Raw genomic sequence first — 16068 nt, forward strand, 5'->3', positions numbered from 1 at the left:
TAGTGATACTTTCAGCTAGTCAGAAATTGGCCTCGTGAGAAGTATACCCTAGGGCACACTTACTACATTTATTGAAGGAAGGGCTGAGCATGGGACGGGCCCTCTGCCTCCTTGCCCGCGGCCAGCCTGGCCTGTGCCCCGCCTTCTCACTCTTCTGCCGGCGCAGCTGCATTTGCAGGCGGCAGACGTGGTTAGCTGGACTGCAGAAACTGTGGGTTCTATGGAGCATCTCAAAACACCGTCAGCAAACCCTCTGCATTGAAACGCAGGGTCTCGCCACGGCGGCGATGAAGATCTAGCGCGGGTTGCCGCGGCTGTGCCGGGTCCGCCCTCACAGCCGGGCTCGGCCCCTCCCGTCCCCCGGCAGTGCGGGGAGCGGCCGGCAGGGGGCGCCCGCGCTCCGCCCTCAGCGCCGGGCTCGCTGGGGCCGCGGCGGGGCCTGGAGGCGCGGGGGGAAAGGCGGCAAATGACCAGGGTTATCCGCAAATAACCAGCCCTATCGGCAAATAACCAGCGTTATCGGCAAATAACCCGCCCTATCGGGAAATAACCAGCTCTGTCGGCAAATAATCAGCGTTATCGGGAAATAATCAGCCCTATCGGCGCCTCATCGGCCCTAGCAGCTGCTCACACCGTGGGAAAGAGTCGCTCCCACTGTCCTTCTAACATCGCTAAACAAACCGACGAACACCCCCCGCTTCTTGGATCAGGGTATAACAGGAATTTCAAACATCTATTTCAGGTCTCATAGGGAGTGGCTGAGGGAGCTGGGGGTGGTTAGTCTGGAGAAAAGCAGGTTCAAAGGGGATCTTATTGCTCTCTACAACTACCTGAACGGAGGTTGCAGAGAGGTGGGGCTCAGTTTCTTCTCCCAGGTAACAAGAAACAGAATGAGAGGAAATGGTTTCATGTTGCACCAGTGGAGGTTTAGATTAGATGCTAGGTAAACTTTTTGCACTGAAAGTACTGTCAAACATTGGAATAGGCTTCCCCGGGAAGTGGCTGAGCCACCATCCCTGGCTGTGTAGAAAAGACATGTGGACAGGGCGCTCAGGGACCTGCTTTAGAGGTGGACTTGGCAGTGCGGGGATAATTTTGGGTTCCTAGAGGTTTTTCCAACCTGAGCGATTCTATGATTCAAGTACATAGCAAAAACGTACTAGTGACAGTGCTGTAGAGATCAAACTAGCTTCTGACAATCTAGACTTTTTGCTGCAGTGACTGGGACTTCCTTTGGTTTGAAACATATTCCAAAAGCCTGTATACATAAGTGCATGGGAACCAAAATGAATGATTTTTGAAGTAGCTGCTTCTACAAGGATGGATATTCTAGAGGGGATTTAATTCTGAGGATTTTTGTTGTTTTGGTTTTTTTTCAAGAGTGAAATTATAAATATGCCTGCACTGCATCACTTAAATCTTACATGAACATGAAAAATATTGTATGAGTATCTAGTTCAATTTTGTATCTGCTTAAATGCAGCTAACCTACCTTTAAGTTTTGAACTACTTAATGACTTTTTTTACTAGTAGTAGAATCTGTGAAAGAGGTCCCATCATGGGTGATCTTCATCCTTTGGTTAGCAGCACAGCAAAATCAATTTTATTAAATCAGAGCAGTCCCTAAATATAGAGCAGTAGCATGAAGCTGAAGAGATAAACAATGGACTGTACCTTTCTGTTGTTGAATTTTTCTTTTTGTTTGGATTCAAATAATGTTTTTGCCATCATAATCAATTTAGCTCAAAACTTCTGTTTATTGCTTAGAAAAGAGATAAGGTAGACTCTTGTATGACAAAACAACATTTTTTTTTTCTAGGCTGAAGTACCCACAAGCATCATGTTGTCACTTCAGTTTTCTTTTACCCTTCTGAAAAAAAAGGGTGCTAGTGATTTAGCAATAGTGAGAACTACTTTGTTATAAGATTCATCTGCATATAGAGATGCTGATATGCACAGGCAGCATACTTCCACAAACCCTCTTCTCCTGTTATAAACCCCCACCAGTAGAAGTCTCCCACCAATGGGAGATTAGACATGAATCTCACCCCAAGTTCCCAGTAGCTTCCTGACCTCCAATTCCATCTAACACTTCTATTTTTTGCTCATCTGAAGAAATATTTATGTATATGAAAATACACTAGTTGATTATAACAGAACCTATCGAAAAATCACAGCCTAGTAATATTTCCTTTCTCTTAGCTGTTTCTTTCTCCTTTCTTAAGGCACGTTCCCCATCATCTTAAAGCATGTTCCACATCATTGCTTAGACTGGGGAATCATGATACTTGTGTTCTGCTTTTGTGACATATAAGTAGAATTTGCACAGGGCTTTTGACAAATAAGTAGGTTTTAAAGCATAACAAGCAAACAAGAAAATGTCCCAAACCAACAAACAAAAAATTCCTCAACCCAAAGAAAATAAAACCAAAACACAAAGAGAAGGGCCTTGCATGTATTTATGTTGCTTAAATACTTTGTAGAGAAATGTGCCTTCCATCTGGAATTAGAAACCTGTAAGGTACATTACATCTGAACCCAAGCAACCGGCTTCTTTCCTTGAAAAGATGGTCTTTTTCTTTTGAGTTCTCTGACACTTGAAGACATTTATCACCCATGATCTTTAGTAGATCAGTTAGATATCTTGGGTGATATTCATACAACGCGTGAGTCAAATGGACCAAAATCTTGAACTTGTCATGAAATTTTGTCAGTGTGCAGAGGAAGATCCAATTATTTGCAGCAGCCCATGTTGCCAAGGCATTCTGAACTATTTAGTACAGGCAGCTTCAAACTTGCTGCTCAAGCACCTTGCATCACTATGGTTTGTCTGAATAATGACTCAGAGCAGATTGATAGCTGTCTGGATACCATATGGTTGTCTTTCTGAAAATGATGTGGATCACAGTCTGAACTGAGTTTTTTATATCATGCAGCTGAAATATTCCCATCAGTACTGTTCTGTCTACTGAGTTCAACTTTTCTTTGTTTTGTCTAATCTCTATGCTAAAGTTAAGTCACTTCTCATCTTTGCATGATATTCTCAGCTAAATGTTTTAATCGTGTAGTAGTTGAAAAAACACGATAAAAAGTATTAGGGGAAGAGTTTACTTTTTGGTTAAGAGTCTATAAGCAAATATTCCTGTGCTTCTTCATGTTTTAGATTCCCTGTTTCTTCAAAAGGTCCTGGACTTTTTGGAATGATATACTTCGTAGGACCCAATTCTGGTAAATGCTATGACAGAAAGATAAACTGAGACAGGCTGAGGAAAAGAAGTTTAGACTATGAAAGTCTTTCAGAAAACAGAGAGAATGGGATAATGTTAAGTAACAATTTAATGAAAATATTAACTATGATGATGTCTTGTTTCCTTCACATTTTATGGATTGAGAGATTGCCTTGCTTTAGTGTATGTAATATCACTTCTGCTCTGACTTATATTTGCTTATGATCCCTTTCAAGTCTTCTGGACTTTTCTTATGCTGTTGAAAATAGAAAATCTTGTCTGTCACAGGTAGGATAGAAATAGAAAGCACAAAACAATTTTCAAAATATAATTTATTGATAATGTCTGCTACAGAAATTTTGGAAGTGTGATGTGGGTTTTCTTTCTCTCATGAACAGCACAGGGAAGAAAAAGTGGTACCTCCTAATGCTTATATATCCCTCACACTTTGACAGGCCCCAGCAAAGCATAACTGGTATGTGTAATTTATTTCAAAAAAGCAAGAAGAACAGTATGATGGCAACATAATAGTGACAATTACAACTTCCCCAGCATTCCTCAATTCCTTTCTGACTGTCTTCACTGTACTAGACAAAGCCTGACAGCCTCCCTGCCTCCAGAGGCTTGCACAGAGGGTGCCTTCAGATGTGCAGCTTTGCTTTGCATGTCCAACTACCTTAAAGTATATTTTAGGAATGGTGAGTTTATACTTGCATATTGCCTATGGCAGCATTCAGAGTGCTGGTTCCGTATTTATCAAAAAAAGTTATTTAAAAATACCAAGTGAGCAATAGAGAACTTGCTGAAGCAGATAAATTAAGGATAGAGTAGGCAGAGCCACATCAGATGTCACTGCACATTACATTTCATACCTAATTAGTGGTCCCAGCCACTTATATAGTGTCATGTTGGGTAGGGAGTAAAGGGGACCTGAGTTCATGGCACTTCAGACTTGGACGTGAAACTAGGGCAGATGAAAAATCTGTGTACGGGATATTTCTTTTATAAACTTCAGAATCTAAAGAACAAGATTGTATCATGCAAAAAAAATCCACAGAGCCTGGCTTGCTTGTATCTGGTTTACATATTCAAAGATGTACTTAGAATTTTGATGGTTAAATCAAAATGTCCTCATTTAGCCACTTGTTTTAAAATAATGATTTTTTATATCAAAAATATTATTGGCCAGACTGCGCTTTTTATAAGGTACAATAAAGTACAATAAGTGTTCTATAAATTACTGAAATGGCTGAATAGATGATGTTATATAAACACCTGGGGTTTTTTTTACCTTTTATACAAGGAATTTAAAGTACTTTACCAACAGTAATACTTGGGTACAGACCTATATACTCTCCTGCTTACTGTGTTTCTTCTCTGCCTCCTCTCTCTTGTTTCAGCAGTTACAGCTCAAATTAACTCAGTGCCCAAAACCTGGCTCTTGCTCTGGGACCTACCTCGTCATGTATGGCTGATAAATGTTCAGTGGGTATCTGCTGATGCTCATCCTTTTAGAAGATACAGGTGTTGAGATGTTGTATAATTCTTAGAAGAATTATAGAATTAGAAGAAAAAAATGTCAAAAAGGCTATTCTATTTTTAGCATCCTTGATGTAACCTTCTTACTCAGAGTGTGGGGTTTTCTAACTGCAAGAAGGTTACATCAAGGATGCTAAGAATAGAATAGTCTTTTTGACATTTTTTTATTCTAAAAATTATACCACATCTCAATGGCAAACCAGGGGAGAAAACCCTAAACTACCAAGAGTGATCCCTTTCTAGGTCACGAGCCCAACACTCCCTAATAGCCAAGGTTAATATTTATCTATGCCCTGTGGCAGTAATTTTGAAGGTGTTGATCTTGGGGATTAATTACTGTTTTAAACAGGCAGTTAACAGTTTAAACAACATTTTTATTGGCATACAGAAGTTAAATGTCTAGTAGTGTGCTGATGGGTTTATGATGACCAAAGTGAACCAAGAGTTCATCTTTGAGTTACATACAATTGGAGGCATGGGGTCATTTGAGTACCCTGGATTAATGTATGTGAGATGTACAGTAAGTGCTGTACACAGAGAAAAAAAACCCATTCATTTTTAAATATTGTACTTCAAATCATTTTGTGTTCTATTCGTATAATATGAGCTGCGAGGTTCAAAGTTCAGGCTACTGGTGTTCCAGTGATCTGATGCCTAAGCACACATGTTCCTGAGGCCATAGTCCAGGCTCTGGTGCTCATTTTTCAAAGATGATTTTCCAAAGGATACATCAGCAGAAGAAGTATTTCTGGGGTGTCACAGGTGTCACTGTACTGTGTTCACGGAAGTGGCTGAAGAACTGGCTGCAAATCTCGTAATACTTTTAAACATGTTTGTATTCAATACAGTTGCTAGAGTATTTATATGATGAGTGGCATTAGAGGAAATGAAAGGTATTTGTAGTTCCATTTTCTCCATTTTTACAGCTATACTGATTGGGCATTTTGAGAATTTCAGTGTGAATAGAAGCATAGGATCTTTATTATGGCCACCTGCTAGTGGCTCTGCCTGCTTTCTGCAGGGAACCACAATGCTACAGCATCCTGTGGAGTGAGTTTTACACCCAACATTGGGCACATGTGCCAGAGCAGGTTGTACAAAAGGACTAGAGAGAACCTCTGATGGGAAGGTAGCACTTCTTCCCTGTGACTGCAGTGTGACATGGGGACATCTGCACCACGGGGCTGGGTAGCGATATGCAGTACAATGCCTGCGCCTCAGTACTAGGAGTACCCTAGTCCCCAGGACATGGATTCCTGTCTCTGTTTTCCAACTCTGTTCAAAAATACTGTCTCTGACTTCTATTAATGACTTGAATCTAGCAGGCCAATTAATCAGAGCCATTTTTTGATAAATGCTTCTCCCACATAAAATTATGACAGCTTGCTGTCTAAGTATAGGATGAGTGTGTCCTATATTTCATCCAAGACATGTGACACGTGGATGCAGTGAGGCTATTTAGTGCGGTGCAGCTGGCGTGCCTTGTTGGTGCGATTCCATGGAAAGTGCTCACAAACCATAGCTAGCCTCTTGCCTCACTGCTATTTATTTGTGTTGTCTGGCTTCTTGTTTCCTAATTAAAAATGACATGTACAGTTGGGAAGAAGCTGACTGGTCTCTTAAAATAATTTCAACCGGTTGATTGAGGTTTCTAGTTAGTTAATGATGAATTTTGGTATTATGGGGATGCTGCCAGAATGTCGCACAGAAAGCCAAGTCTCTGCCTCATATACACATATGGAATGTGAAACCAGAAGCTGTTTGCAAAAATAAATAATAGGTTTAATAGGTGACGAGAAAAGTACACTATAAAATATAAAAGGTATTTTATTTATAAATCACCTTCTTAAATAAGAAATACTTGCAATTCCTAATTCCAGACTGTCTCTCTGTGCCTCTCCCTTTCCATGGTTGCACTGCTGTTTATTTACCTCTTATACCTCGGATTCCTGGTGACTTATTCTGCCATTTTCTCTGCTATATCTGTCACCCAGTGCCTAACTCTCAGCTACTGTGAATGAGTGAATAAATAGGCTGAATATAAGGAAGCTGCCATGGTTTTAGGGACTGCAAGGACCTAGATAGGTGGAAGTCCAATATGGTAGTCTTGCTATCAAAGTATTCCATCAGTATTTGACTTAATAATTCCTGAAAATACATGTAGTAATACAGATATATAATCAATTGGTCTGGTAGGAGAAAGAACTCAACATTCTGACTCTCTTTCAGAGGAAACAGTAAGATTTTAAGGATTCATTTTTTGCAAAATCTGAGCTTGTCAGACCTGTGATAGGTTGACATAGCCATGGAGAGCTTATATTTCCTATAGTTTCAACTGAAATGCAACTTTACGTTGTCTTTCACCAGGTTTTAGAAGAACTTTGTCCATTTTTTTGGGTTTGTTACATTTACTGCATTTAAAGTGTTTCCTCTCAGCTGGGAATTCTGTAGCTTCCAAGCTAGGTTACCTATGCTATAAATCTTGCTATTGTTCATGCCAAAAGCATTTATATTGTTCATGTTCTGCTCTCTGCTTCCTTTCATACAATTTATCCTCTCCAGAACAAGTACCAGAGAGGTGATCCTGAGTGCTGGAAAACTGGGAAAACTGGGCTGCTTGCATTGGGTAATTATCATTGCTATTGGCCTCTCCTGCTCCTGTTAGAGTCAAACTCTGGCCAAAAAGTTAAGCTAAGTTGGATGAATGCTGAAAGAACGCATGGAGTTGAATGTTGCCATTCATGAAAAATAAAATACGGGTGAGAATCCTAAAAGCTCAAAATTGAGATTGCTCACTCTTGGGACTCAGTTTCTCATTTAAAATGAAATACGTTTTGGAAACATCATTACATTTGTCACATTCTCCTTTTAAATAGACGTCTAAAAAAACTGTTTTAAACTTGAACTCAAATAAGAATAGCAATCCAAACTCTTAAACCTGTTTTCCCAGTTTACAGCTAAATCAAAAGATAGGTATTTCACCCTCATAATTAACTATTAGCTTGTTGAAGGATGAGTTTCATTCTTTTGACTGAATGCAGAAGATGTGATATGATTGTTCTAGGAAAGCGATAATACCAGACTTTTCACAGAAACTTGTAAAATGAAGATTTGGTACATTCTCTGCAGCTTTTTCGTCTTTGCCTCTTGATGTATAGACTACATCTCTTCCAGGCCATTTTTTTTCTAGTCCCTTTGATTTGCAGGCTTTTTTCAAGAAGTATGTAGAAGTTAATCAGAGCTCCACAAAATCTCAAGAGAAAAAGTTGATGCTCATAACTTCTACCACAGCATTATATGAAATAAAATTAATTTCCTGTGGATTATTTTATCTAAGTCTATTCTCGGTAAAAATTTTAGAAAAGCATTCTTATCAGAAAAACCTATCTATCTTTCAAGTAGTAGGGCTATATTCTTTCTACATGTACTTTAGCCAAATAGTTATATTTTTGTAGAACATAAATACTGAGAATTGACCTGGATTTACATCCTTTTCTATGTGAAAGAGAATGTTTTACATTTTAATTTTAAATATATCACAGAACAGCAGAGACTGACTTTTGCAGTTGGTGGCTCAGGGTGTCATTATGTTGATAGGGAGTCTGGCTGATATGTGTCAGCCAGCAGAAGAAATCAGATTATGAACTCATGTTTTGCTATGAATATACAAATCCAAAAAGACCAGAGTCTGATTTCTGCCTCTCTCCATATCAGGCAGTAGAAGGATTTATATCTGGGGCTCACCTCCAAATGGCTCTGACCATCCTTGTCAGTGGCATCATTTCTCTCTTTGCTCCAGTTGCTGAGTTCAAAGATCTGAGCTATAGAGAAGCCTGTGAGGAAAAGACTTTCTGATAGGACAGAAAGATTGAGCTCACAAGAGCATTCTACTCAGGAAGGGTGGGTAGAACTCAAATTTCTTCTATGAAAAATGTGAGAGATTTTGTAACCAATATTTTGTCCTGTGTCTCTAACAATTATATATCTAGTTCTCAGAAACAAGGCTTTTTAAGAACCTGAATCGGAATATTGGTTTCCATTAGGGTTGGACTGTAATCTTAAGAATTTGAGTTAAGACTCCAAAGGAAAGATGTTAATTTGCTAGTCCATAGAGTCTGAAGAAATGTCAGTGTGTTTTTGTTATTAAGTGTTCAACTTTTACCAGTATTTGGAATAATCTTTTTCATTTACACTTGACTAGGGGACTGTAATTATTCCTTTCATAGGCAAATCACACTATTGTGGTTCCTGCTTTGTGACTTCAAGAACAGATGCTCATGTAGCACTGCTCTTGAGGCTACATGTTAAATTAAGTCAGGAACTGACAGTAACGCACCAATGGATTGCTTTTTGTCCCCTATATTTTCTCTGGTGAGTATTAAGACACAGAGATAATTCATAGTAAATCATTCAACCAAACAACACTACTGATAAATAATTTCCAGCAAAGTTCACTTTCAATTAATTTGCAACAGAAGGCACATTCACATGATAGGGCTGAAATGCCTGTAGGCATACAAAATAACTTTCTTTTAAAACCAGGCAGTTTTGGATTTTGCCTAGGTTTTACACGGGAAGATCACTGTTGGTCTTTTCATCAGGCATTTTGATTATTTCTATCCTTTTGAAACAGAAACATCATACTCACTGTGTTCCATTACTGTGTATCCTCCTCTTTGATAGTGTTGGGGGCTGGTCTTTGAAAATAACCCAAGTGTCCAGAAATTTTGAAAATAAGGGACAAAATTTACCCTAAACAGATAAGAAGAAGATGCTTGTAACATTACCTCCTTCCCCAGGGAATGAGAGCAAATTCAACAGAAGTAATCTTTGTGCTTTGTCTCTACATGCATAAACTCAAAGATTGCTTATGAATGTAAGAACAACTTGATTTACCCACGTCATTTGAATAATATTTTAGGAAACATCTACCTCTCTCATCTGCTGTCATATTGGAAATAATCCAATAAACCTTCTGAGTGAGACAAAATTCATACAGGTTGTACAGCATAAGCCAGAGCACAGATGTTTCTGTACACCACCATCTTCTTCTAAAAGCTGCTTTTTGCCAGTGTTAATGCTCACAGCTGTTTATTTGCTCTCAGGTGTGAAACTGAATGCTAGGAGAGCTGAGCTGGGCTGCAGCATGACTGGGCACCCATCACTGTGTTCCTTTGAAGGCAGAATCTGGCAAGCAGCATTTTGTGGGATCATGCCTTAAGTATGCACATGTGACTATACAAACTTCAGTCCTGAGGAAAAATTTATCTGAGATGATTACTTGCTTTTTCCCTGGAGAGCAAGGAAATGAAACATACAGGTATTATGTGCTACAAATAAGTGGGGCCATCTCCTCTGAAGTAACTGGAGAAGCATTAGCACATAACCAGTCAGGGTTATGAGATTTTAGATCCCATTTCATTTGCTAGAATTTATATATGTAGAATGAGGTTCCTTGGAATGTGCTACACTAAGAATAAATATTTTGTGTTCTATTGTTGGTTTACTGAGAGAGAAAGTCTTGCTCATTATACCTATACTCAGAAGCCATTCTGCACTGATTTTCCATACACACCAAGGAAGCTGAGTTGGAGTAATTCCAGGTACTCTGTGTGACATGATGAAACCTTATTGCAACTCATCTGCAGCAATAACACGTATTGCAGCAGAAGTGTAAAGATAGAGAAATAGATTTTGGTTTCCCAGAATTTATAATTGAACTCTGAGCATACATATGTATTGGCAAAAGCCACTAAATTGCATTAATTCTAGATATGTAGGAATCATGTGAATGTAACCTTTATCTGGATATTGAATTCTCATTTATTTTGCCTTGTAGAATTGATTACATATTGAGCTACAGTATTTTGCATAGCTATTAAATAAATGATGGATTTGAGACTTTGCATTGTCTGGGAAGGAAGCCTCTAGATCCATCCCTTCCCTGTTACACAGAAGGAAAAGTTCAAGGAATATGAAACTAATCATTGTGATGGAGGAAGTGGTCTTAGGAAAATAAAGAACCTTTTAAACACATCCCTACTCAGTTTCTGGTTGAGCAACTGTGCAATCCTGGGCAAATCATTTAGATTTTATCTCTAGGATATAATGTAAGATCCTGCAGAAATACCCACAGTGACTTTGACTGAACTGTGAGAACTATTTTTTTCTTCATCTCACAGAAAGTTTCAGTTCTTGCAAAGCTGGGACGTGTCACATAGATCACATGGTAGTGGAATAATAAACTGTACATTTATCAAATCAGGTATAAGACATCAAACCACTGAAATTCTTGAGCAATATGTTTTATTTGGCTGGTTGATTGGTTTGTTTTTGAAAATAAAAAGAAAACTCTTTAATTGGAATTAGGAACTTCAGAAAATGAAAACTTATTTCTGAATCTGTTGTCCTTAGATAAAATGGAATTCTTTATAAAATTGCAGTGTGGAATTAAATGGAATAATCTGTAGATCTGGATAAAAGATTTTTTCAGTATTGGTTGTTGCACTTCTTTCTGTATATGCAGGAAACCATGAATGTGTCAGGGAGGAGTATAAACTGAACCTGGCCTGGTTGGTTCAGAGTGTTGATAAACATGACTTGCTGTGTGTTTGGGAAAACAGCAAGCTGACCTTGCTGGTCCCTGTGTTACAGGACTGGGAATGCCTGCAATTCTAGTTAGGGACCCTGATGAATTGTTCTGACTCTGGGGTCAGCCAGAGCAGCTCTAAAGCTTGCTGAGTTTCTATGTAGCCAACAAAGCTGCTGCCATTTCAAGGAGGCCTTGAAAATATTTAAGTGCATCCCATCACAATTTGTGAGTCCCTGTGCCTCCCACCGGGCTAGAAAGGCTGCAAACTAGGAGTGATGGAATGGTTCCTGGGCTTCCACCAGGCTCCTGCCATCCCTTCCTTGCCTCTGCAAGAGACCTCATGTGTTTGGACACACAAGATGTCCCAGAGGCACTACTCCCACACCTCAGATGCAGATTGTGCATGTGTGGAGGGAGTTGATTCTCTTTAGTAGAGAAGCCTTAGTGCAATGTGCTGGTAGGAGATGCTCTGCCACATCTCCCTGCTGTGCCACCTGACACATTGTCCCTAATCTAATCCTAATCCATTTGGGGCCTGGAGTAAGGGTCTGAGAGGCAGGTGCTGTGGTAGGGAACTAAGATGGAGACAAACAAGCAAATGTCAAAGATGCCTGGTAACTCTGCATGGTTCTTAAAGGTCTTGATGGCTGTTAACCCTGAGGAAGAAGGGGACAGAAGGGGAAGGAGAAGCCACCTCAAGCCATCAGGAAGGGGCCACATAACAGCAACAAAATGAGCCAGCTCTTCTGTGAAATCCTCATCTGAAAAACATCAGTTGTAAATTTGCAATTTCACTTTTCCACATTTGCATGTGAATAAATCTGATGCTTAAATGCTCTGCAGAACATGAATGAGGCATTTGTGTAGATGTGTGTTCATATTTGAAAATATCAACTAAAAATCTAGGAAGCCTTTGTACACCCACCTTTGCTATCCCTCTTTCAGCTTCTCTGAAGCCCTTTCATAAAGAACTCTTTTTTACTTACAAGAAAAGCATGTATTGTTGCTATGTTTGTGCTCTGGTATTTTTGCTTTGCCTCAGAGGGAATAGCTGCTTTTTTGCTAACCCTTCAGCTCAGTGTCTGATCCTAAAGTTTTCTTCCCTTTTCATCTCTGACCTTAGATGAGCAAATATCTTCGAAATACATTTCATAATGTATTTCATTATTACACATAATGTAATGTGTAATAAACCACGGCAGCATTAGTTCTGGTAGTGGATTATGGGAAGTCCTGTATGAGGGGAAGAAAACGAACAAAGAAGTTGGTTCTCAGAAACAGAAAAACAAATGCTAAGTTGGCCTGAACTGTGCAGAGGTAGAAGGATATACTGATTTTGCTCAAATCAACATTAGCATTGATGCTTTGCTTTTTTCTTTGTATTCTTCCCTATTTTCTCTCTCTCTACACATTGGATATAAAAAAAAAATATAGAGAAACATGAATTTCTCATTTTTTCTATTTTATTGTAGGGAATATTACTTCTTGGTTCAAATGCAGTGGTTTCTTTCCAGATACAAGATGTTTTGTAGTTTGAGTAGGAATAGCTTGCATGGGAGCAGGTCAGATGCCTGGCTAAATATTCCAGGCAGCTCTTTTAGAATGACATCGTAGTTGTGATACAGGTCACAATTACATGAGCACTGAAGTTGCTTGCACTCAGTATTTGTGCAAGTAGGTCTTCTTGATGTTTTTTTAGTGATGCACTATTGCTATTTAGAGGACTGCTTGCTTTCATGGGAAATATTGTGCAAAGTGCTCCACGTTAGTTTTGGCTGATATTTATTTAACAACAGCAAATACTAGTACAGATACTCATATCCAAATTCCTCTGAATTTCATGAATATTCCAGTCCTGTTTATAATCTGCATTTTTTTTTATTTGTTTCTAATAAATACCAAAGACATTATTTAAGATAGTTTCTTAAGCAGTTTCCACAGTCATATTATTTCTCATTCTTATATGAGGAAGTTGCCCCAGAGGTAGTTTCCACATGTAACAAGGGGTGCCTGTATAGCCCATATAGACTCGCAAATTGTTGTTGTGTATGTGATAACTATGCAGAAGACACAGAAGATAATCTGGAATACTTCAATCACCATCCCTCATTGGTTTTTAATTAGCTACCTTAGTTTAGATACTGAACACAGAAAACTATTACCCTTCTGAACGGCCTTTCGCAATTTCTATTTGGCAACTCTAATTTCAATATATGATGTAAAACAGCTCTCTGAAAACTGTTAAGGAAACACAACTGTCTTAGAAAATTAGATAAACGTAGTGAGGGTTAAACTTAACTTTTTTTCCTGTGTCATTCGCCTGACCTAGAATTCTTTAATAGATACAGAGCAGAGCAGAACTGAAAGTATTTTTAATTTCAGTGCTTTGTATATTTACAGAGGGATTACAACAAACTTCTACACTTTATCTACATTTTAATAGGTCAGTGCGAACATATGAAGTGTATTAAGGTGGACTGACTTACTTATTAAACTGACGTGAATTTGCCCAAAGCCCCCAGCAGTTGTATGCAGCAGGGGCTGGGCAGACATGCATGATTGAGGTCATGCATCCAGGCAGTTTGTAAGATGATCCCTCTGTACTGAGCCATCAGCCATCCTTAGCATAGGGGCGCACTCATACACGCATTCCTGTCAAGTCATCTTGTGAAAGGCTGCTTGCTTCCAGCTTGGCTTGAAAGTGCAACCTTAATAAAACTCACTGAAGCCTGAGAGAAAATAGCAGTTCTGCAGCAGATAGTGTAGGGGAAAGAAACTGGGATATGCATATGCAGCTGACTAAAGCAGGCTACATGCTGGACTGTAACAGAGAGGAAACAATAAATCTTAGCTACTATGCAATAAATATTCCCAATTTTAACTAAGGAAGCTATCCTCACAGTGAAATTAAAAAAAACAAACCAGTTTATCCAAGCTTGATTGTTAAAGTGCTGCTCCACTCTTTTTTCCAAAGACTTTAAGGGAAATTAAGAACAAATTTAAAGAAAGAGGAAGAAAAAGTTTTTCTTAAAGCAGGAAAGGAAAGTAATAATAACATGTCAGTTTTCTTTTCCTTTGCTTTCCTGGCAGTGATTCTTGCTCTTGTAGGCTGTACTAACCAGCGTCGGGGTCCAGAAGCCAGTGGGAGAAGATTTAACCGGGTTCAGCATGGGCAGTGCACCTATACTTTCATTCTGCCAGAACAGGACGGGAACTGTCGTGAAAGCACGACAGACCAGTACAACACAAATGCTCTTCAGAGAGATGCTCCTCACGTGGAACAGGATTTCTCTTCCCAGAAACTGCAACATCTGGAGCATGTGATGGAAAATTACACTCAGTGGCTGCAAAAAGTAAGTGTTTCTTTTTTCATTTCTCACTAAATGTTTTTTTTGGGGAGATGTTTATGCTGTTCAAAGTTTTCATTAGTTTCTATGAGAACAGAAGTAATAAGGATTGATATAGTTCTTGGCTGTGTAGGAGAGAAATGTTTTAGCCAGAGTGCGCCCTTCCTAGTGACATTGCTTTTGGGACCTGAATTTTCTTCACTTTACTGAAAGATGTGATTTCTTGAAACTTTTTTTCAAGAAACTGTGGATGCATGTGAGTCAGAGAACACAAAAATCCTCCAGAGACTCTATTGACAGAACTTACCAAGTTCTTATAAGCTCTACTTATAGTTCACAGACTCAGCTCAGATGTCAGGATACCTGCTACTGTGACTGCAAAAGGGAGCATTTTAAAAAATCAGCATTTAATGGCACTGGGTTAAGAATATCATTGCTCCTCCATAAGCAGATCCTGTAATACTGTTCTACCCCGCTGATTGCTGGAAAGAAGCAGGAAAATATATAGGCATTCACACTTCTGAAACTTCACAGTAAACATTTTTAACCATGTTGAATAGACTGGTCTTGAAATAGCCTGCTTCAATTTGTGTTTATATACGTGCATTCTTTCCTAGAAAGGGGAAAATGGCTTTCAAGGTGTTGCAGTAACTTAATAGAAGCAATTATTTTTATGAAGTTTGGGTCTGATAGGCTTAAATATGTGAATAATTTCACTCATATGAGCAGTCCCAGTCACCTTAGCATGATTACTCATGTGTGTAAAATTGCATACCTTGCACAGATGTTGTCCATACTTTGATAAAGAAAATGCTTTGGAGTAGCTGACCAGTTAAAATAAATAAACAGTCTGGGTGTAGCTATTTGTGATATTCCCATTCATATGCTGCCATTTTGACCTGGCAAAACTTAGAAAATTGCACAATTGAGTGATGCAATTAAGCATATAATCTGGTACAAGAAAGCTGCTGTATGTATCCATTACAGAGATACATCATTTAATTCCAACACAAGTTCATGATAAGAATGAACATCAATAATCACTAATGAAGACTCTACTCTCTGGACTAAAACTTCATATTAGCATAGCTGATGTTAACCTATCTCATTCACAGGTTTTGTTTCATCCGGACAGTATATAAGACATGAATATGTTAAAAAGCATATCTACTAGAATTCTTATAGAGGATTTCCTGATTTTTTTTGTAAATTATTTTTCTCTTGCATATGCAAGAGAGAAAAGATTCTGTGTGGAAAATATAACCAAGCATTTAATTTTTAGACTACTTCCTTCATTTTTTAATGTCTTAATCTGCCTTGGGGAATATGGGGCTGGAAATAAGTGGATGTTTTACGTAGAGAA

The 16068-nt window shown here is 38.8% G+C and overlaps 1 protein-coding gene across 5 annotated transcripts in view; it reads left to right on the forward strand.

Annotated features, from left to right (window-relative positions):
* The first annotated feature begins 365 nt into the window (after positions 1–365).
* Positions 366–16068, forward strand: part of ANGPT1 (angiopoietin 1) — a 162668-nt gene continuing 146965 nt past the window's right edge. Inside the window, exons 1-2 of one of the 5 annotated variants that reach the window (XM_086880392.1) lie at positions 366–711; positions 14449–14711. Coding sequence is in view for 3 of the 5 variants with exons in the window: in XM_023920521.2 (XP_023776289.2) it covers positions 14415–14711 (297 nt within the window). In the remaining 2 variants the exon portion in view is untranslated. Of the gene's footprint in view, positions 712–13945; positions 14712–16068 lie in introns of those variants that run through there. The other 4 variants (XM_086880407.1, XM_086880398.1, XM_086880414.1 and 1 more) reach the window with 4 other exon arrangements.

Source organism: Cyanistes caeruleus, chromosome 1, assembly GCF_971803275.1.
Source record: "Cyanistes caeruleus chromosome 1, bCyaCae1.hap1.1, whole genome shotgun sequence".
NCBI classification, from domain to species: Eukaryota; Metazoa; Chordata; class Aves; order Passeriformes; family Paridae; genus Cyanistes; species Cyanistes caeruleus.